This window comes from Mauremys reevesii, linkage group 5, assembly GCF_016161935.1.
Source record: "Mauremys reevesii isolate NIE-2019 linkage group 5, ASM1616193v1, whole genome shotgun sequence".
NCBI lineage: Eukaryota > Metazoa > Chordata > Testudines > Geoemydidae > Mauremys > Mauremys reevesii.
Genome location: NC_052627.1, coordinates 139501743 through 139523996, shown reverse-complemented (window position 1 = coordinate 139523996; position 22254 = coordinate 139501743). Strand labels below are relative to the sequence as shown.

At 54.0% G+C, this 22254-nt stretch overlaps 1 protein-coding gene across 1 annotated transcript in view; it reads left to right on the top strand.

Moving 5' to 3' along the window:
* The first annotated feature begins 488 nt into the window (after positions 1 to 488).
* LOC120406353 (retinol dehydrogenase 12-like) overlaps positions 489 to 22254 on the top strand; it is a 37819-nt gene continuing 16053 nt past the window's right edge. Inside the window, exons 1-3 of the mRNA XM_039541088.1 lie at positions 489 to 739; positions 16443 to 16597; positions 17770 to 17854. Of these exons, the coding sequence (XP_039397022.1) occupies positions 583 to 739; positions 16443 to 16597; positions 17770 to 17854 (397 nt within the window). The 5' untranslated portion in view covers positions 489 to 582. The remainder of the gene's footprint in view (positions 740 to 16442; positions 16598 to 17769; positions 17855 to 22254) is intronic.

Here is a 22254-nt window from a genome sequence, read left to right as displayed (position 1 = left end):
CCCGACGAGGGTTGAGCCGGCTGGGATTCGCCCCAGGGGGAAGGGCCGGGGTCCGTGGCTCCCTGACTAGGGTTGAGCTGGCTGGGATTTGCCCCAGGGTGGGAAGGGCTGGGGTTCCTCTGGCTCCCCCATGAGCTGGATCCATCTGGGAATTGCCCCGGGGGCAAGGGCCGGGGTCCGTGGCTCCCTGACGAGGGTTGAGCTGGCTGGGATTCGCCCTGGCGGGGAAGGGCTGGAGTCTGTGGCTCCCCGACGGGGGCAGGGGGTTGACCCAGCCAGAAATGGCCCCCAGTGGGAAACTGCAAGCCCCTCAGTGTGGGTGATTGTCACTGGAGGGAGGCTGGTGTGGCCAGGCATTGCAGCCAGGCAGTGTGTGCTCAGTTTTGATATCAGCCTGCCCTTTGCCCCTCCCCGCGTGGCAGCCCCGAGTGCGTGACAGAAGTTTCAGATCCTGAGCCAGCTGGAAATGCATCCTGGGGTGTGGCAGGCGGCTGGGCAGACTCCCTGCTCCTGATGCCAGCCAGCCTCCCTGAGAACTAACCACAGTGATTAGCCCAGAGGAGTTGAGGTTTGCAGCCTGCTATGGAGCTCTCCTGCTTCAGCAGCCACCTGGGCTGGGCTGCGTGTGTGCTGGCACTGGCCCTGCTCCTCCGAGCCAGGAGAAAAGGGTCCTGGCACCCAGGCATGTCTCCCACTGACCTGACGGGCAAGACAGCCATTGTCACTGGAGCCAACTGCGGTGAGTCTGGCCCCAGCCCCCTGGGTGCAGCAGGGGGGCTGGCTAGTGCTTGGGGCTGTTCACTAGTAGCAGCTGGAGGCGCCAGCCTCTCCATACTCCCTGCACACCCTGTCCACAGTGGCAGCGGCTGGGCTGCAGGGAGCATCAGGCAGGGAGAGGGGAAGAAGGTGGCTGGGGGTCCCCTGCCTTGCGGCTCCCAAGCCCTGCTCCCCTGGGCCTGTGGGGAGGGGGAGACCGGACAGCAATACGCCCAGCCTGGGGGAGTGGGCTGTGGTGCCCTCTCATGGCTGGGCTCACAAAGAGGAAAAGGGACCCACCACTGCTGCCAGACAGAGTGAGCCAGGCGGGGAGGGGGGTTTACAGTGTTACTAAGGGCCGGATTAATGCAGCAATGGTGTGTGAGGTGAACGTAGGGATCCAGCTTGCGGGGGAATCAGTCACAGTGCAGGGAGGGCATGCGTGTGCATGCAGGTGGATGCATTTGTATGCGTGTGCATGCACATGTGCATGCAGGGGCTGGTTCTGCCTCCGATCCCCACAGGGCCCCGCATGCCTGAGCGCAGCCTGGGAATATTTCCTCTCCCGGCAGGTGGCATTTCAGAGAAGGAGGGCGCGGTGGGGCTGGTGACGGGGCGGGGGGCTGAGCACAGGAGGGGAGTGCAGCTGGTTCGTACTGTGGCGTTGGCGGGGGGAAGCGCTGGACGGCTCACAGAGGGGGGCTGGATAGCTCACACAGGGCAGGGGGCCTCTCACCCCTTCCTTAGCTGACTGTTCAAATCCTCTGTAATCCTCAATTTCCCCTGCTCCTCTCCAGCCTGATGCTAGCCCCAGAGCCCCAATGCCACCAGGAGGGAAGCCATTTGCTGATCATTCCTGCCTCCCCCCCACACCCCGCACCAATGTGTTAATACCCCCCCCCCCCACACACACACTCCTTTGCTCTCCTCCCCTTCCTTCCCCTCGGCAACAGCTTTCCCTGCGGTTAATGACGGCCTTGTCAAGGGCACGGCCTAGCCCGGCAGCACCTGCTCAGGGCTCTGAACTCCACGGGGGGACGTGGCTGTTAGCGACGCTCCAAGGCCCCGAGTGGACGGGACGGGGCCCTGCTCTAACTGCAGCCAGGACCTAAGCCAGGCCGGTGCTGAGCTCCGGGGGCATGTGCTGATTGGGCTGATGAGGCTGCTTGGGTTTAGCTTAAACCTCTTCCCAGCCCCCGCCAGAAACCTGCTCTCTGCCTGGAACAGGGACGCCCCACAGGGATCGCACCGGCTGCCTGGGGCAATCTGGACTGACGCACAGCGGTGTCCCCTCAGCTCGCTAACCTGGGGGGCTTTTACACTGCTTTGCTGGAGGAGCTGCCACTCCTGATCTGCTCCCACCCAGCCACAGCGTGAGTTACTCCCAGTTATGGTGTCTGCGGCCGCAGCCAGCCACTCGTACATTACGCTGCAGAGCGACACCAGCAACCGCCCAGGCCCAGACGTCCCCGGCAATGTGTGTCTGGTACTGCCCAGTGCCCCCGTACGCACCAACCCTGTCGTCCCAAATGGAGCTTCCCAAACACTTCAGTTCAAACACGCTGGTTTAGATAAAACACGTTTATTAGCTACACGAGGATAGATTTACAAGAATACAAGTAAAGAGACATCAAAGTCTGAATTGGTTATGTGATGGGGCATCTGCCCCACACCGGCAGAGAAGGGGTTAACAGAAGGGGTGCAGCCAGGATCCCTCCCCCTGTCTGATGCTGCTGCTTTTGGTCTTCGGGTGTCATGGGTGCTGTGGGAAGAGAGAAAGGGAGGAATGATTGGGGGCTGTCTGCCCTTCCTTCGAGAAGCATCTCCAGCTGAGGTTCAGGAGACAGTCTGTGTGGATGGGAACCCCCAGCCGTTTCTTTTTAAAATGCAGATTTGGTTGCGTGTCCCTTTTCCTGCCAGTGAATCGCTGGTAGCTGTGATGGCCCATTTGGCCTGGTTACAGCTGGGTGAGGTGTCAGCTTGGCTTGTCTCTGAGGAACTGGTTTAGCTGCTTCCCAGACTTGGCAGGTGTTTTAGGGTTGCTCTCCCCGTAAAATGCTGCATTGCCGGAGCTGCGCCACTGTCTCGCGGTAATGAAGATCTCTGAGCTGCCGGGAGAGAGCTCTCCGGTTGGCCGAGGCCTTGCCTACAGGGCACAGGTTTGTGGACAGAAGCCCACTTTGCCAACAGAGCCGAGGAGGTGTACACACCACGATGCTCCTCCCGCCGGCAAAACCAAACCACCTCGCCAAGAGGCGTGGAGCAAAGTCAGCTCGACAAAGCATCAGTGTAGACACTGTGTTCATTACATCGCCGTTACCGGCCTCCAGGAGGTATCCCACAATGCCCACCTTGACCGTTTTGAACCCCGCTGCCCTGCATCCAGGAACATAGGCAGGTGCCTTTCCCCTGTCAGGCTCCCAGGAAGTTTGAAACTGCTCAGCAGGCCTGCTGACGGGGGCTGGGGGCAAAGGGGGCTATTGCCCAGGGCCCCGGGCGAGCAGCAGTGGAGGCCGGGAGCCCAGGGCCCTTTTCAATTGCCCGGCAGGGCCGCTGGCTCCAAGGCGCTCGCGGGGTGGCACCGGAGGGGCGAAGGCAGCCGGGTGGGCAGGTGGAAGCCCTGGCCGTGCCGGAAGAGCGTGTCCAGCAGTGCAGCCGGCAGCAGCTCGCTGGGCACCAGTGGCACAGGCGCGGCACCGCCCAGATGTCAGGCGGACTGCGTCAGCGCGGGCGCGGCTGGTGTGTGTGCGCCATGGGGCCCAGCTCCAGCCCGCCCTGCACAATGCGCAGCGACAGCCCAGTGGCTCCTCCACCCTGGGGCCCGGAATTGCTGTTGGTGGGTCTGCGGCTCAGCATGGACGGCTCCCGTAGCTACTGTACTGCCCCGCTGAGCCCGCCGGCTCCCGGCAGCGAACGCGGAGCTCCTGGGGCTGCGGGAGAACGCGGAGGGAATCAGAATGTTAGTGCAGAATCCTGCTCTCCTGGGACGAGGGCCACAGCGGCAGGCAGGCAGGTGGGCTGCTGTTTCGGGGAGGGAGGCAGGGGCTGATTGCAGGGTGCCTCCTGCCCTGTGTACCAGCCTCTGCTGAGCCGGGGTGAGGGGACAGGGGGACACCAGCTGTCTGTGCACCAGCTTCTACCTCAGGCTTGGTTGCTGCCAGTTGCTGTCTGAATTTAAAGAGACAGCGTGCCGACATACACTCCCCCAAGACACACTGTCTCTCTCTGACGCACACACACACCGTCTCACACACTTCTCCCTCGCCCCCGTTTCTCCTGGTACGGTTCAGCGATGTCGGTTTGGTGATGTTACAGTGGGCCGATGTAAGAAGTGATGTACAACGTGTTGCTTTTCGAGCGCACACAGCGATCGTTACAAGGTTCCTAGCTTGGTGCAAACAAACGGTGCCAGGCTCCGCACACTACAGCAACACACACTCCTGGGGCTCAGGGTTAATATGCTCCGTCAAGGCATCCCCAGCTGGATAGCCTCCCCTTGGGCTCCTCCTAGCCTTGTGTTCATAACGCACAGCGCAATACTGAACACAGTGCAGGGTCCAGGCTTTCTGACAGATGGCTGGGCTGCAGGTTACCAGGGCAGTTGAAAGGCGGCTGGCCTATGGAACGATGGGACTGAGAACCCTTCAGCATATGTCATGCTGTACCTGCCCCATGAGGCATTGCAAGCCTTTCCCAGAGCACCCTGCAACCAGTGGGGTAGCTCCCACAGGGCACTGCTGTCTGTGTCCATGCAAGAGCTGCTATTGTGGATGCACTCTGCCAGCACAAAGAGCATAGTGTGGACATGCAGCAGCGGTTTAATTACAGCAGTGGTTGGACGTCGGCATAACTTAAGTTGACTTTTCTTTGTAGTCTAGAAATACACTAAGGGTATGTCAATCCGGCGGGTAGTGATTGATTTATTGGGGATGGATATGTTGCGTCTCATCTAGACACGATATATCGATCCCCACCGCGCTCCCGTCGACTCCGGAACTCCACTAGGGCGAGCGACGGTAGTGGAGTCGATGGGGGAGCCGCAGCCGTCAATCCCACGCCGTGAGGACGGGAGGGAAGTCGAAATAAGATATGTTGACTTCAGCTACACTATTCCCGGAGCTGAAGTTGCGTATCTTACATCGACCCCACCCCCGCAGTGTAGACCAGGCCTTAGTTAATCCACCTCTGGGAGAGGCGGTAGCTTTGTTGGTAGGAGACACTCTCCCACTGACAGTGCTGACTACCCTGGTGCAACTACGTCACTCAGGGGTGTGGATTATTCACACCCCTGAGCAACGTCATCACACCGCAGAAATACTGTAGTGTAGCCCAGGGCCCAGGGATACCATAGAGTGGAATCTTACAACTTGACGTACAGTGTTGCCGCACACACTTCATTGGGACAATGTTGATCGGCGAGGTCTGAGGTTTCCAATGATCCCTCTGAAGGCACTTGTCCACTTGTACTCCGATTACTGCAATCGTGGGCCAGAGGTGAATACGGGGGTACAGAGCGCCACACTTCCCTGCATGGCTTTCAATTCACCCTCCACTAAACCAGTGCAACTGCTCATGCAAACAGGGCCGTAGTTACCAAGCAGTTGTGAGGGGCAGGCCGTGGCAACCAGCCCAAAGAGCTTGGTGCTTTTCCTACAACAACCCTTTCTACCGTTTCGAACCCTCACTAGACAGTCTGGAAATGGCCAGCCACTCCCTGCTGTCTCAGGATCCATTGCTCAGCCCCACCGCCCCCCAGCCACGCTGAGCTGGACTTCACTCTGGTCTCTTGCTGGGTGCGGCCTGCTCGTTTGATGTCATTCTCTGTGGCATCGCTTCCAAAGCCAGAAGGGACCACGGTGACCCTCTAGGCCTCTGGCATCTCCCCCCTTAGCCGTCTCTTTTCCAAGCTGAACAGTCCCTGTCTTATTAATCTCTCCCCATGTAGGTACTTACAGACTGTGATCACGTCACCCCTTCACCTTCTCTGGAGCTCCGTGAGTCCGTCACTGTAGGCACCCTCTGCTCATTCTCCTGGCTCTTCTCTGACCCCTCTCCAGTTGAAATGCCCTCCTCACTGGGGAATCTGAGCCTCACAACCATTAATAGACCCAACCCCCAGGAGGAGGGCAGGGCTGTTATCCTCGTGTACCGATGGCAAACTGAGGTCCAAGGTAGATGAAGTGTGTTTCCCAGGGTCACCCAGGCAGCGCCATTGGACCAACCACCACAGTCCTTTCTGCTTCGCTCCCCCTCATTTCCCAGAGCACCGCAGGCTGTCTGAGCGGGTGTGCCGGGGGGCACGAGGGTCTGGTGAGGAACGAGCAATGCCTGTATTGCTACGGGATGTGCTGACTCCCGGGCAGTGGAGGGTTCTACAGGAGTGGGAGAGTTTACGTTTAACTAGGCTCTTAGCTCCAGGAGCTAGGGGTGCTATAGCTGGGGTAGCAACTACCGAGGGTTGTTTCTATCCTTCCCCTTCGTAACTCACCTACTAATGCCTCAGGCACTGAGAGCCCCACCCACCAGCAAGGCCAGCAGAGAGGGGGTGAAGCCCGCAGACTTCACCAAGCCACTAGCAGCTGCGGTGAGTTACCAAAAATTAGGATCAGTTTAAATGTCAATGACAAGGGCGGTTTTCAAACCCCGGGAACCAGCTCCTCAGCTGGTGTGATCCAGCGGAGCTAACTGCTGGGGTGACCAGATGCCCTGATTTTATAGGGACAGTCCCGATCTTTGGGGCTTTGTCTGATATAGGCTCCTATTCCTCCCCACCTTCGTTATGATTTTTCACATAAGAACATAAGAACGGCCGTACCGGGTAAGACCAAAGGTCCATCCAGCCCAGTATCTGTCTACCGACAGTGGCCAATGCCAGGTGCCCCTGAGGGAGTGAACCTAACAGGCAATGATCAAGTGATCTCTCTCCTGCCATCCATCTCCATCCTCTGACGAACAGAGGCTAGGGACACCATTCTTACCCATCCTGGCTAATAGCCATTTATGGACTTAGCCACCATGAATTTATCCAGTCCCCTTTTAAACATTGTTATAGTCCTAGCCTTCACAACCTCCTCAGGTAAGGAGTTCCACAAGCTGACTGTGCGCTGCGTGAAGAAGAACTTCCTTGTATTTGTTTTAAACCTGCTGCCTATTAATTTCATTTGGTGACCCCTAGTTCTTGTATTATGGGAATGAGTAAATAACTTTTCCTTATCCACTTTCTCCACATCACTCATGATTTTATATACCTCTATCATGTCCCCCCTTAGTCTCCTCTTTTCCAAGCTAAAGAGTCCTAGCCTCTTTAATCTTTCCTCATATGGGACCCTCTCCAAACCCCTAATCATTTTAGTTGCCCTTTTCTGAACCTTTTCTAGTGCTAGAATATCTTTTTTGAGGTGAGGGGACCACATCTGTACACAGTATTCGAGATGTGGGCGTACCATGGATTTATATAAGGGCAATAATATATTCTCAGTCTTATTTTCTAGCCCCTTTTTAATGATTCCTAACATCCTGTTTACTTTTTTGACCGCCTCTGCACACTGCGTGGACGTCTTCAGAGAACTATCCACGATGATTCCAAGATCTTTTTCCTCCAAGATCTTTTTCACACTTGCTCTTTGGTCACCCTACTTACTGGGGACAGCACAGCCCTGTGCTGGTTTCTGCTAGCTCAGGAGCTGGCCCTGAGCTTTGCAATTCCTTTTCCAGCTTTTTCCCCAAATCTTCCCAGCAAAATACTCTGCTGGGCTGAGGATGTGGGATGTGATGACCTCTCCAGTGGGCATGGGGAGTTGTATTGGAGGAAGATTAAGGAGGGAACAAACATCGACCTTATAATGGGAAGCGACCTTCACCCCCAGCCACTGTTCAGGGTGACGCTGTGAGCTGCTGGGGCTTGGGCAGCCTACCTAGGGGTGGCCAGGCCCTTGCCTGGTGGCTGTGCTGGCAGAAAGCACTGTGCAAAGTTTGAGGGGATCAGTTTCCATGATGAAGGCCCGAGTGGGGTCTGGGTGGTTAGGATGGGCATGGATGTGAAGGCTCTTTAGCCTGTGCATTGGTGGACCAGGTGGGCCTGACCCCCTGCTTAAAGGGGCAACCAGGTTGGAAAAACCCTATGGCAGTTTCGGTCACAGAGACCCTCTTGGGACTGTCACGTGACGGGCTGGAATTCCCTCGGAGCCCGATTTCCCTGCGCCTCAGAGTTACCCTTTATATATCTAGCTTCAGATGCAAGAATGATACGTGCAAACACAGAAGACGACCACACTCAGTAGATTCTAAGCTTTGCAATGATACCTTACAAGAGACCTTTTGCCTAAAGCATATTCCAGTTACATCATATTCACACTCATTAGCATATTTCTATAACACACATGGAGTGCAGCGTGGCGCGCTCCTCCTGAACTTACAGCCAGAGACTTGGACACGGCAGAGGCAGTACATGGAAAATTCCGGTTTGTCTCTGGTTACACACCCTCTTCCAGTACCTTCAAAGCCTATGATGTCATTCCTGGGGGTCCTAGCAAGGTTTGGGGTTCCTGGTCCCCGGGTGCCTGAAAGCAGGTTGGGGTGCAGTATTGCTAAGAGAATGCAGACAGCAATATCTGTTAAAGTGCAGGTGTCTTGGCATTTAGCCACCAATGCCATGAGGCGGTGTGCCTCAGTTTCCCCTTCCACACAGCAGCGTAGGCCTGTTCTGCGTTCGCTGCTGTGCCAAGCTTCCAGCCTGTTTACAGGTATAAGCCGAAAAGCAACGTGCTTGTGGGACTGTCTTGTCACCATCCCGAGCATGTTCAAAAGTTGCTTCCAACAGCTTCAAAGGGGTCACTTGCCGCACAGGGGAGTAGCAAAAGACACAAGATTAACGGCCAGTCTGTGGCAGACAGACTCTGTTCACACAGTTTGGTTTGTTCAGTGTCTATTGCATTTTTCAATTCCTTTGTGTACCGTGGTAGTGTTCAGATACAGATACTCCTGTCTCCTGGAGAAGGCTCTTAATTCAGTTTGTGTTTGGGGTTTTGGCCAGGAAAGGATGCACTGCAGCCAGGGCCGGCTCCAGGCACCAGCATCCCAAGCCGGTGCTTGGGGCGGCAGTCTGCAAGGGGCGGCAGTCCGTGTGTTTTTGCCCCCAAGCAGCGCCCCGAATTGCTGCCGCGGATGGCGGGGTCAGTCTGTGTGCCGTTAGGGCGGCAGGCATGTTTCCGCCGCGGCGGCAATTCGGCGGCAGCTTCTATGTTCAGCTGTCCGCGGCCGCGCAGGTTCTGTCTTCTGGTTGAAGACAGAAGCTGTCGCCAAATTGCCGCCGCGGAAACGTGCGTTGCCCTAGTGGCGCACGGACTGCCCCCGCCATCCATGGCGGCAATTCGGCGCGCTGCTTGGGGCGGCAAAACCAGTAGAGCCGTCCCTGACTGCAGCCATTCCTGCCCTCGGCCCCTCCCTCTGGAATCTCTTTGTGTTGGGCCCCACCCGCTTGTGAAGCTTCCCAAATGCAAAGTTTTTCTTCCTCCTGCCTTGAAGAGACAGTTTGATCTCTTACAAGTGTAGCAGGAATAACATCGTTCAGTGGGGTGCTTTGGATTGGTAAGAACCCCTCAGTCACCCCATTCTCTGTCCCCAAAAGGTCAGCTGGGTGGACTCTCCCCTCCAGGAGATCTGACCCCCAGTGTTCCCTTAAAACCTGATCCAGGGGTGAGGGGTCTGGCATTTCAGATGCAGATCCCTCACCCTCCTCCTGGGGAAAAGTCTTCCTACAAAAGGGGGGCAGACCCTCCTGTCCCCCCTCACCTTCCATCTGGACTTCCCTCTCTGGGCTCCTCTCTGGGGCAGACACTCCTGTGTCCCCCAAAAGGGAAAGTGATCCTGATCCAGCTGTGGACTCACAGCTACCAGCTATAACAGACGATTCACTGGCCAGCAAAATTCCCCCCCCCCCCCAACTTCACTCAGGTTGGGCTTGCTTCCAGCTACAGACTCCCAGGGTCTGTTCCCACTGCAGCAGTCACCAGGACCCCAACTTCCACCTCTAGGATACATGTCTCTGTGCATCTCTCCCACTCCATTACAGCCAGTTCGTGCTTCTGGGTCTCGATTTGTGCTTGTCTTTGTCTTTTAAGTGCAGGGTTTGCTGGTGGGCAGCCCTTTGCCTTGCTGCTTCTACCTCCCTGGCAGCCTTTTCTTTTTCCAGGGCAGCTTTTTGTGCTTCAATTTGAGCCTGTTTCTGGGTCTCAAGTTCTTTGTCTTTTAATTCCAGGACTTGCTGGCTCTCACTTTCCTTCTTAGCAATTTGCAACCTGTGCAGTTCTAGCTTCTTCTGAGCTTCGCTCTCACCCATTTTGTTAATTTTCTGCCTCTTGTTCCCTTACCTGAAATAAGCAAACAGAAAATAACAAACCAGTAACCACTTTGTCTGTTCTCCAGCCACCACACTTAAAACTCACTTAAAATCACTACGAGTGTCTCAAAGCAATCAGCTGTGCACAGATCCTGCTGACTACGCCACTGTGATGGGTTTGGTCACAAAGATCCCTTTGGGACTGTCATGTGATGTGCTGGAATTACCTGTGAGCCTGTTTTCCCTGTCAGCTTGGGACTCCAGAACCCTGCCTTGTTGAGCCAGACGCGCCAGCCTGCTGCAACACCGACCCAGGTCTGGTCCATGCCCCCAAAGCTGCAGACTTAACTGAAAACAGCTCAGCAAGTCACCTATCTCCAGCACCCAGACACCCAGCTCCCAATGGGATCCAAACCCCAAATAAATCCGTTTTACTCTGTATAAAGCTTATACAGGGTAAACTCATAAATTCTCCACCCTCTATAACACTGATAGAGAGAGATGCACGGCTGTTTGACCTCCAGGTATTAATCACTTACTCTGGGTTTACTAATAAACAAAGGTGATTTTATTAAGTTTAAAAAATTGGATTTAAGTGGTTTCAAGTAATAACAGACAGAACAAAGTAAGTCACCAAGCAAAATAAAGCAAAAACACGCAAGTCTGAGCCTAATACATTAAGAAACTGATTACAGGTAAATCTCACCCTCAGAGATGTTCCAATGAGCTTCTTTCACAGACTAGACTCCTTCCTAGTCTGGGCCCGATCTGGTCCCCTGGTACAGCCCTTGCTCCAGCTCAGGTGGTAACTAGGGGATTTCTCATGACGGCAGCCCCCTTTGTTCTGTTCCACCCCCTTGTATGGCTTTGGCACAAGGTGGGAATCTTTTGTCTCTCTGGGTCCCTGCCCCCCCTCCTTCTCAATGGAAAAGCCCCAGGTTTAAGCTGGATTCCAGTAGCAGGTGACATGGTCACATGTCCTGTGAGACCCCAAACCTCCATTCTTCCCGGCCTGACTCACAGGAAGGCCTGCAAGTAAACAGCCGTCTGCAGTCAGTTGTCCTGGTTGATGGGAGCCATCAAGCTTCCAAACCACCATTAATGGCCCCCACTTTGCATAACTACAATAGGCCTCAGAGCTCTACTTCATATTGCTAGTTTCAGACACAGGAGTGATACATTCATACAAATAGGATGAACACATTCAGTAGATTATAAGCTTTGTAATGATACTTTACTAAAGACCTTTTGCATAAAGTCCATTTCCAGTTCCATTATTGAAGGACATAAATCCACACTGTGTAGAGGTCAAGCACAGGAGTTTATTACACACAGCGCTGGTGGAGTGTCATTTTTCTTATTAGGCTCAGAGACACTGTCAATTGATTAATTACAATAAAAGATATAGATTGTTTATGGGGGCTGGGCAGTTCCACACCCAGGAACAGGTTTTGCAGCAAGACAAGATAGCACAGTAGCCAATGGTTAACAGGTTACATAATGTCTCCAACATGGTTTTAAGTTAGCAAATTAACATTTAATTAACACTTTGATAAAATATTATTAGTATAAAATATCTATGTTGGATTCTGATTTGGGGTCCATAGGAATGGAGCAGTTTCTTTGATTGTCCAACAGGTACATTCCTAGGGGTTAAAGCAAAGAAACGGTGAAAGTATATGGCAATAAAGATTGTCCCCTTTATGTCTTAAGGCAGCATTGGTCCCTGGGAAGGCAGGTGGAAGGAAGCCAGATCTTATACTGACATGTGCCAACTTCTCATAAACTCAGGGTTGGATCTGTGGGAAGAACGTTCCCTACAGAAGAGACTGACACAATAGGAACAGGGATCCTTTGTTTAATTTGCAACATAATGAAACATAATTACCGGTTTTCAGTTATTGCTTCCACGTTTGACATTTCTACTGACCAAGCAAGTCTTAGCAAAGGCAGTTACCTTGTTTACCCGGCTTTCTCTTAGCTAATCACTATTTGCTAGGCCTTTGGTCTCTTGACCAAACTCTGGACTTTGGGACTGGAAAAGAGCTGGTACAATCCATAGACCAGGTTGTTATATAAAATGCACATGGATTCTAACCCTTCAATTCTATTCACACTCATTAGCATATTTTCATAAAACATATGGAGTGCAGCATAACAAACCCCTTAACGAATTGCCTGCTAAGGTTGGCAATGCCCAAGAATCACTGACCCCACCCCCCACACACACACATTAAATGTTGCCTTCCACTCTGTGGTTGCTGCTGTTCTGAGGTCCAGGGTTAATTCTGCCGGGGATGTGATGTAACCTAGGAACTCCACTGTGTCCTTGTCAAAGTCCCACGTTTTGGGCTTGGCACAGAGTGCGTTCTGACAAAGTCTATCTGGAACGATACATACATAGCAGTCACGGAGCTCTTGATTTGCAGAGAAGATGAGAACGTCCTCTAGATCTGACCAAGGATATCCCTAACAATGTCATTTGTAAAACGCTGGAAGGTAGTGGGACCATTACAGAGGCCAAACAGCATGATCACATATTTAAGAAGGTCGTACTTGGTTCAGAGCGCTCTCAGGCTCGTCCCCTCGCTGATTCTGACCACGTTATATGCTCCATCCAGGACTGAGTCTGTGAGAAGGAGTCTCTGCATGAACTCATTAGTAAGGGGACAGAGATACCAATTGCATTCTGTGATTTGATTTAGCGGCAGGTCTTCGATGCAGGGTTGGAGAGAACCATCCTTCTTGGCTACCAAGAATAGAGAGGCACCAAGGTTAAATTCCTTCCACAGGTTTTCCTCCAGCTATTCCCAGGGGGCTTGGAGCTGTGGCTCGGAGAGAGCGTAAATGCATCCGAAGGGAACCTCTGTTCCCGGGCCGAGTTCAGTAGGGCAGTTGTCATGGTGGTGGGGTGGTAGGGGGCTGACTTCAGTCTGTCAAACACCTTGGCAAATTCCAGGTATTTGACAGGAATCTTCTGTGTGTCTGGGCCTGCTGCTTGCCTCTCTTGGCATCTCGGGGGTTGGAGCGAACCTCAGAGCATGGTCAGCTGTGGCCAGGGGCTCGGGAGGCGATCTCGCTGGCACTGCAGTGAGCAGTGATTACCAGCCGATTAGGGAGTCATGGCCAACAAGCCAAGGGGCACCAAGGACAGCTGGTGAATGCGGGGCCCAGATCGCCCTGAAGTGCATGATTCCCTGTGACCGCTGCTGCTGCTGACCTCCAGAGCTGCTGTTTGACAGGTGACGGGCCCCGAAGAGAGACGTGACCCCTCAAGGGTCTGAACCAGCTGAGGGGAGTCCTTGTGCGGGGTAGGAAGCTGATGACCCGTGACAATTTCTTGATCAATGAAGTTACCAGCTGTGCCCGAGTTGAGCAGTGCCTCCAAGCAGAGGCTGGGCATTGCAGGGTGCTGAAAGGGTGGGTCAGGGTGCTCCGGTTAGGGGTGTCAGGATTCCCATGGGGTGGCTCACGGTGTGGTGGAGTGAGGTACTGACCCAGCTCCGGCCCTGCCGCTGGACCTGGGACCTGGAGTTGTCTGACCCAGAGAGGCAGAGGTTCTTGGCTGGGCAAAATGCCTGGATTCCCCATAGCACAGGTAGAGTCCTAGAGTTCAGCACCAGTCCGTTTCATCGGCGGAGAGCTGGGGTGGAACTTGGTTGCTCTGCATTGGCTCGGGATCTGGCAGATTACCTGGGGTCGTATAGCAGGGAAGGAGCCGGTTCAAGGGGGTTGGCTGATGCACGTTGTGATGTTATGAGTGTGATATAATATCTCATTGAAAGGTGACAGGGCCAGAAAGAGTTAATTAACTCATAGACTGACCTGACCCAGGGGTGAACCTTAAGGACAGGTAAGGAAGATCTGTAAATGAACAGAGCTTTGAAATGCAAGTCTGCATTGTTAGAGGTAGAAGGGGAGGTGTTTGCTCAGGTCTCCTGATGTCAGCAAACAAGTCTTGTCTGTTGCTAGAGTTTTAATTCAAAGATCAAAAAAGGAATATTAACATTTATGATGATACTTGAGTGAAATAGTATTATTGTCTATGTGTCTCTTTGAAGGTTGTGCTAACCTGTATCTGAACTGTTTAATGGATAAATTACCCTGTGCTAATTGCCAGGATGTTTGGGAGAAGTAGTTAAGCCTATTGTTTTCTCAGGCCGAAAGGCTGCTGGAAATGTATAAAAACCTTGGGACACGATCCTGCTTCATCTCAGATCTGCTTTGGGTTTCAAGAGGGGGAAACCTTAAGCCACAAGGATTGAGCTCCCCAGTCACTGACTGGAGCCCCCTGAATATGGACATTGGACTATAACCTCTGGACTATTTCTAAAAGGACTTTTGGCAACTACAAGCTTATCTCTGCTGTGTATCTGAACCTCAAGAACTGAATTCAAGTCGGTCTGTAGATTGATCTTTTAACCAACTCTCTCTCTCTTTTCTTTTTTAATAAATTTTAGCTTAGTTAATAAGAATTGGCTATAGCGTGTATTTTGGGTAAGATCTAAGTTATAATTGGACCTGGGTATGTGGCTGATCCTTTGGGATTGGAAGAACCTTTTCTTTTATATGATGAAGTAAGATTCTCAGGAATCATCATCATATCTGACAGGTGTGTCTGGACGGAGGCCTGAGGCTGGGCACTTTAAGGGAACTGCGGGGTTTGGACTCTAAGTGACCAGTGAGGTACTGCAGAAGCTGTTTTGTGCTGGTTGGTAAATCTAAGTATTGGAATAACCACCAGCGTTTGGGGTTTGTCTGCCCCGTTCTGTTTGCAGTTCACCCTGATTGAGTGACCTCAGCTGGCTCCCACGGGCAGCACCGTCACACACGTCTTTTCCTGCCCTCGTTCTGTTAGCTGGTTGCCAGTCCCAATGCATGGATCGCTCCGGGCCCCTCGGCTGGGCGGTTCCTCAGCTGTAAAAGAACCACTGAGTCCTTGCCAGAAGTGGTGCCAGTGGCTGGCTGCGCTTTGGGCTACGAGTCACTGGAAGGGGGTGCAGGCATAGGCGCCAACTTCCTCTCTACCTGGGGGGGTGCTCGACCCCCTGTTCCACCCCTTCCTCAAGCCCCCGCCTCCACGCTGCCTCTTCCTGCCCCACCTCTGCCCCTGGCCCCACCCCCACTCCACCCCTTCCTCCAAGCCCCCCCCCCCCCGGCCTGCCTCCAGGGCTGGAGCACCCACAGAGTCCGCACCTATGGGTGCAGGGCTCCAGCTGTGGTAGTTCCAGAAGAGACGTCCGTGTCATTCAGCCTGCACCCTTCCTAGGTCTGCTCTTTGCAGGGTGCTCAGACTGCAAGCGGCCAGGGCCTTGGCCCCTACTAGGGGTGGAGCAGGACCTGGCCTGGCGCCTGTGCTGGAAGCCCAGAGAAATGCCAAGTGTAGATTCAGGAATCAGGAGTCAGTCCCAGGGTGAAGCTGGTGTCAGAGCTGAGGGGCCAAACTGAAGGGCAGAACTGGAGTCAGAAGCCAAAGCCTCAGCCGAAGGGTCAGAGCCGTAGCCAGGAGTCAGAAACCGGGACGGAGCAGGACCAGCTCGCTTTCCCTGCCCCCACCCCACCCCACCCCCCTGGCCCCAGAGGGGAGCTTGACTGCCGGGGGGGGCCGAGCACCCACTCATTTTCCCCCATGGGTGCGCCAGCCCCGCAGCACCCATGGAGTCGGCTCCTCTGCATCCTCCAAGTTGCTCCGACTGCCCCGCGCAGTGTGAGTCGATCAGTGCCATGCTCGGCCCTGCTGCTGGGCCTGGGGGAGGCTGTTCCTACGGGCAGGGCACCAGGGCCCAGCTTTCGCCTGTGTCCGCGTCCCTAGGCCCTGGCCTTTTCCTTCCCTTGCTGCAGCTAATACCCTCGGCCTATCTCCCGTCCTGCCTCCTCCTCTCCGACTGCCCACCCCAGAGTGCCCCTGAGGCTGCTCTGCCCCACCTGCCTCCCTAAGCACGTCCTGCCCCCTACGAATCTCCCCCAGGCTGCCCCTTCCCCACCACCTCCCGTGGTCACCTTGGGGTCTGCAGGACTCCAGCTGCCGTTGGTCCAGCCTGGCTGCAGCTGGAAGCCTCTGCTCCTACCTGTCTGCTTCCCCCGGGCTCCCTCTCCTTCCTGCCGCGCTGCCCGGCCCCCCTGCTCAACCCTTCCTGCAAACCCAGTTCTTCTGCGATACCTGCAGGAAACCAGACCCCCGCGGCGTGTCCTGCACCCTGCTCACGCGAGTGACCGGGGAGGGGGTGCACGTTGGCAGGGGAGCGGCAGCGCCATGTCGGGCGCTGGGGCAGACAAAGGGGCTCAGGCCTGGAGGGAGAAGGCGAACTTAGAGCGTCACCATGTGACACAGGCCTGTGGGTGTCCGCAGGGATCGGGAAATACGTGGCCTTGGACCTGGCCCGCAGGAATGCCCGCACCATTCTCGCCTGCCGCAGCAGAGAGCGGGGGCAGGCGGCGGTGGAGGAAATCCAGAGGGCCACCGGGAACCCAAACGTGCTTCTGAGGATCGTGGACATCAGCAACATGGCCTCCATCCGGCACTTCGCCAAGCAGATCCGGCAGGAGGAGAAGCGGCTGGACATCCTGGTCAATAACGCTGGAGTCGCAGGTTGGTGACGTCGCGTAGGGATGGGGACAGGCCTTCAGCAGAGTGTGCCCAGCCCCTGCCAGCAGAACCCCCCTCCCCTGTGCCACGTGCCAGCCACGTCTGACCAGCCCCTGTGTGCAGAACCCCCCTCCCCTGTGCCACGCACCAGCCACGTCTGCCCAGCCCCTGTGTGCGGAACCCCCCTCCCCTGTGCCATGCGCCAGCCATGTCTGCCCAGCTCCTGCGTGCGGAACCCTCCTCCCCTGTGCCACATGCCAGCCACGTCTGCCCAGCCCCTGCCAGCAGAACCCCCCTCCCCTGTGCCACGTGCCAGCCACGTCTGACCAGCCCCTGTGTGCGGAACCCCCCTCCCCTGTGCCATGCGCCAGCCCCGTCTGCCCAGCCCCTGCCAGCAGAACCCCCCTCCCCTGTGCCACGTGCCAGCCACGTCTGACCAGCCCCTGCGTGCGAAACCCTCCTCCCCTGTGCCACGCACCAGCCCCGTCTGCCCAGCCCCTGCCAGCAGAACCCCCCTCCCCTGTGCCACGTGCCAGCCACGTCTGCCCAGCTCCTGCGTGCGGAACCCTCCTCCCCTGTGCCACGTGCCAGCCACGTCTGCCCAGCCCCTGCCAGCAGAACCCCCCTCCCCTGTGCCACGTGCCAGCCACGTCTGACCAGCCCCTGTGTGTGAAAACCCCCTCCCCTGTGCCATGCGCCAGCCACGTCTGACCAGCCCCTGTGTGCGGAACCCCCCTCCCCTGTGCCACGTGCCAGCCCCGTCTGACCAGCCCCTGCGTGCGGAACCCCCCTCCCCTGTGCCACGCGCCAGCCACATCTGCCCAGCCCCTGTGTGCGGAACCCCCCTCCCCTGTGCCACGCGCCAGCCACGTCTGACCAGCCCCTGTGTGCGGAACCCCCCTCCCCTGTGCCTCGTGCCAGCCCCGTCTGTCCAGCCCCTGCCTGCAGAACCCCCCTCCCCTGTGCCACGCGCCAGCCACGTCTGCCCAGCCCCTGTGTGCGGAACCCCCCTCCCCTGTGCCACGTGCCAGCCCTGTCTGCCCAGCTCCTGCGTGCGGAACTCCCCTCCCCTGTGCCACGCACCAGCAACATGGCCTCCATCCGGCACTTCGCCAAGCAGATCCGGCAGGAGGAGAAGCGGCTGGACATCCTGGTCAATAACGCTGGAGTCGCAGGTTGGTGACGTCGCGTAGGGATGGGGACAGGCCTTCAGCAGAGTGTGCCCAGCCCCTGCCAGCAGAACCCCCCTCCCCTGTGCCACGTGCCAGCCACGTCTGCCCAGCCCCTGTGTGCAGAACCCCCCTCCTCTGTGCCACGCACCAGCCACGTCTGCCCAGCCCCTGCGTGTGAAAACCCCCTCCCCTGTGCCATGCGCCAGCCATGTCTGCCCAGCCCCTGCGTGCGAAACCCTCCTCCCCTGTGCCACGTGCCAGCCCCGTCTGCCCAGCCCCTGCCTGCAGAACCCCCCTCCCCTGTGCCACGTGCCAGCCACGTCTGCCCAGCCCCTGTGTGCGGAACCCCCCTCCCCTGTGCCATGCGCCAGCCACGTCTGCCCAGCCCCTGCCAGCAGAACCCCCCTCCCCTGTGCCACGCGCCAGCCACGTCTGCCCCGCCCCTGCCTGCAGAACCCCCCTCCCCTGTGCCCCGTGCCAGCCACCTCGGCCCAGCCCCTGCCAGCACAACCCCCCTGTGACGGTGCTGCCAGCCCCAGCTGCCCCAGCCTCTCAGGAAACTCCCAAACCAAACGGGGCAGACAAACCCCAAATGCTGGTGGTTATTCCAATACTTAGATTTACCAACCAGCATAAAACAGCTTCTACAGCACCTCACTGGTCACTTAGAAGTCCAAACCCCGCAGTTCCCTTAAAGTGCCCAGCCTCAGGCCTCCGGCCAGACACACCTGTCAGATATGATGATGATTCCTAAGAATCTTACTTCATCATATAAAAGAAAAGGTTCTTCCAATCCCAAAGGATCAGCCACATACCCAGGTCCAATTATAACTTAGATCTTACCCAAAATACACGCTACAGCCAATTCTTATTAACTAAGCTAAAATTTATTAAGAAGGAAAAGAGAGAGAGTGTTGGTTAAAAGATTAATCTACAGACAGACTTGAATTCAATTCTTGCGGTTCAGATACACAGCAGAGATAAGCTTGTAGTTGCCAAAAGTCCTTTTAGAAATAGTCCATAGGTTATAGTCCAATGTCCATATTCAGGGTGGCTCCAGTCAATGACTGGGGATCTCAATCCTTATGGCTTAAGGTTTCCCCCTCTTGAAACCCAAAGCAGATCTAAGATGAAGTAGGATCGTGTCCCAGGCTTATACATTTCCAGCAGCCTTTCGGCCTGAGAAAACAATAGGCTCAACTCCTTCTCCCAAACATCCTGGCAATTAGCACAGAGTAATTTACCCATTAAACAGTTCAGATACAGGTTAGCACAACCTTCAAAGAGACACATAGACAATAACACTATTTCACTCAAGTATCATTATAAATGTTAATATTCCTTTTTTGATCTTTGAATTAAAACTATAGCAATGGACAAGACTTGTTTGCTGACATCACAAGACCTGAGCAAACATCTCCCCTTCTACCTCTAACAATGCAGACTTGCATTTCAAAGCTCTAGTCATTTACAGATCTTCTTAACCCGTCCTCAAGGTTCACCCATGGGTCAGGTCAGTCGGTGAGTTAATTAACTCTTTCTGGCCCTGTCATCTTACAATATCTCATTGAATCACAGTCATAACGTCACACCCCCAACGCAAAATTGATGCAGGAAGGGATGACATAAACATCACTGACTGCATCCCAAAAGCTCCCCATCCTGGGTTCTGTCTCATTACAGCTTGTAGTGGGTTAGAAGCCATGTCACTGTATAACAGAAATGGTTTACCCAACTCATGTTTAATAACATGATTGAATCTTTTTACGACCTTAAGGTAAAACTTACTTAGAACAATAGTGGATTGGATCTGCCCTGACACACCAGTAACCAAATCTGTCCTCAGCCCCTGAAGCACAGACTGCTCACTCACAGAATTAGTATGGAGATGGTTCTGTTTCAACACCATTGTTTTTCCAACACACTGGCCACACACAGCCACTTGGTTATGGGGCTGCTCAACTTTCTTAACAGCTTCTACTCCATGTGAGACCTTTTCAAAGCTGCCCACACTGGATCTCTCAAAAGGAAAGTCAGTGGATCCATTCACAACAGAAAATTTCTGGCTGTTAGGAACTGAAACTTCCTTGATTAAATCACTTTCACACCCTTCAGTTGTACCAAACTGCTTGCACAGATTACCAGGAGGATTTCTCTCCTTAGCAGCTTCTTTAAGCAATAATTCACCTTTCACAGAAATTCTGCTCTTACCCTCTTCACCTAGGGCTTGCTCTAAAGGAACACTTTCCTGAGCCACAACAGACTCTTTCTGGGTTTTACTTACATTTATGATCACCTTTGGCCCTTCAGGCAGATTTCTACACAATTCCCTTTTAGGCAAACTTATAGACTCACTAGATAAAAGGTTAGAGGTTTTCTCCTTCCCTCTGCAACTTTCCTCATAGTCACTGGCAACTTGCATGTTGTCAGGCTCAACACCCACAAGTTTAGGAATCTTTTCCTTCTTGTTACAAGTTGTCAAACTGTCGGTCGGTAACACAATTAAATCACCTTCATGCTCTCCTTGTGCCCTGGCTGGGGTATCACCCTGATCAGACAGAGTTGCTGCACCCTTTTCCAACCACACATCAGCAACTGGCAAACTACAAGCACCAGAACTGTCTGGTCTTTGGGACCTTGCTATGACACTAACTGGATGCAACCTAGTCACAGTGCCATTCTCCCCAGCAGACACAAACTCAGGATTATTCCCTTCCTGGGCTTTAGCTGTATTTACAACCAACTCCGAGACAACTGAATTACCCTTAACCATTACAGGCTGAAAGGCCCCTTCTGTTTGCTCCACAGACACAGAATAGCCGGAGACACATTCTCCTTCACCAGACACACAGCTTGGGATTTCACTTCCCTTGTCCCAGCACATAGGGCTGTTCACAGACAACTGCTTGGAGACTGGGGTAGCTCCCTCCATAGGCAAGTCAATACCCCTGACAGACACAGGCACATTGCCTTCACTGTCACATTTTTCCACACAGGGCACAGGTAAGGGACAGGGACACTTATTTTCCACTATCCCTCCCTTTCCAAACTGCTGACTAGACAAAGCCATTAGCTCACAAGGCTGCCTAGGCTTATCCAGACTTTTCCTGCCAGGCACATTGCCACTCCCAACAGATAAACTGCTGTTTTTTTCACTACACTGAGCTACTTCCAGCAAACCACAGTTATTCTTTTCAGGTTTACTTTTACAAGCTGTACTAGCCACCAATCCATTACCCATCACAAATCTACCCTCTCCTTCCTCAGTTAGGGCTTCCACTTGAGTATTTACTTTAATTTGCTTTTGAGAAACATTTTCCTCACCCAGGAGATCTTTCTGCTCCTGATTTAACTTCAGATTTACTTCTGAGACATTAAACAGACATTCAGAAACTTCATTTACAGACACACTGCTTTCTGGCACAGACAAACAGCTATTACCCACCAGGTTAGAATCCCCCTCTCCCCAGCCATAGCAAAACTGGTTAAACACAGAAAACTGCCCAGAATAATACCACATATCAACATTGTTATAAACTGGACTTTTAAGAGGATACAGTTTCTGCTGTTCTTCCATTGCTTTTTTGACTTGGAGCCGAAGCCTGGCAGTTTCTTGTTGCATCTTCTGGGTCTCCTGTTCCAGCTCCTGTTGCCTCTGGCGAGCTTTCTCTTCAGCAGCCAGTAATTCCAGACGCCCCTTACGAGCTTTTTCTTCTCTCTCATCAGCCTCCTTCTTTCTTTCAGCAGCTTCTTTCTCTCTTTCAGCAGCTTCTCTTTCGAATTCAGCTATTTTTTGCCTTTCCAGCAATCGAAGATCTGCTAGTTTCTGTTCATGCTCCAGTTGCAGTTTATTTGCTGCCTTATTCATTCTAATTGTTTCTGCAGTTTCTACAGCATCAGGTAAGGGCCGTGCTCCTGCCTCCTGATCACTGGCCGTTAACAGATCTCTCATTTCTTGATTTGTAGCTTTCTTTCTAAAGCTTATCCCCTTTCCTGAACACAAATCTTCCAGGGCTTTTTTGTCAAGACCCTCATATGCTCTTTGCTCATCCATTGCAACTGCTCCTTAACCAACCAAACTCTCAATACCAAAATTCCAATTTGGATAGCGCGGGGTTCTGATCCAAAGCTTAATTGACCTGGTTCTGTGGATCCTTGCACGACTACGCCACTGTGACAGTGCTGCCCGTGGGAGCCAGCTGAGGTCACTCAATCAGGGTGAACTGCAAACCAAACGGGGCAGACAAACCCCAAATGCTGGTGGTTATTCCAATACTTAGATTTACCAACCAGCATAAAACAGCTTCTACAGCACCTCACTGGTCACTTAGAAGTCCAAACCACGCAGTTCCCTTAAAGTGCCCAGCCTCAGGCCTCCGTCCAGACACACCTGTCAGATATGA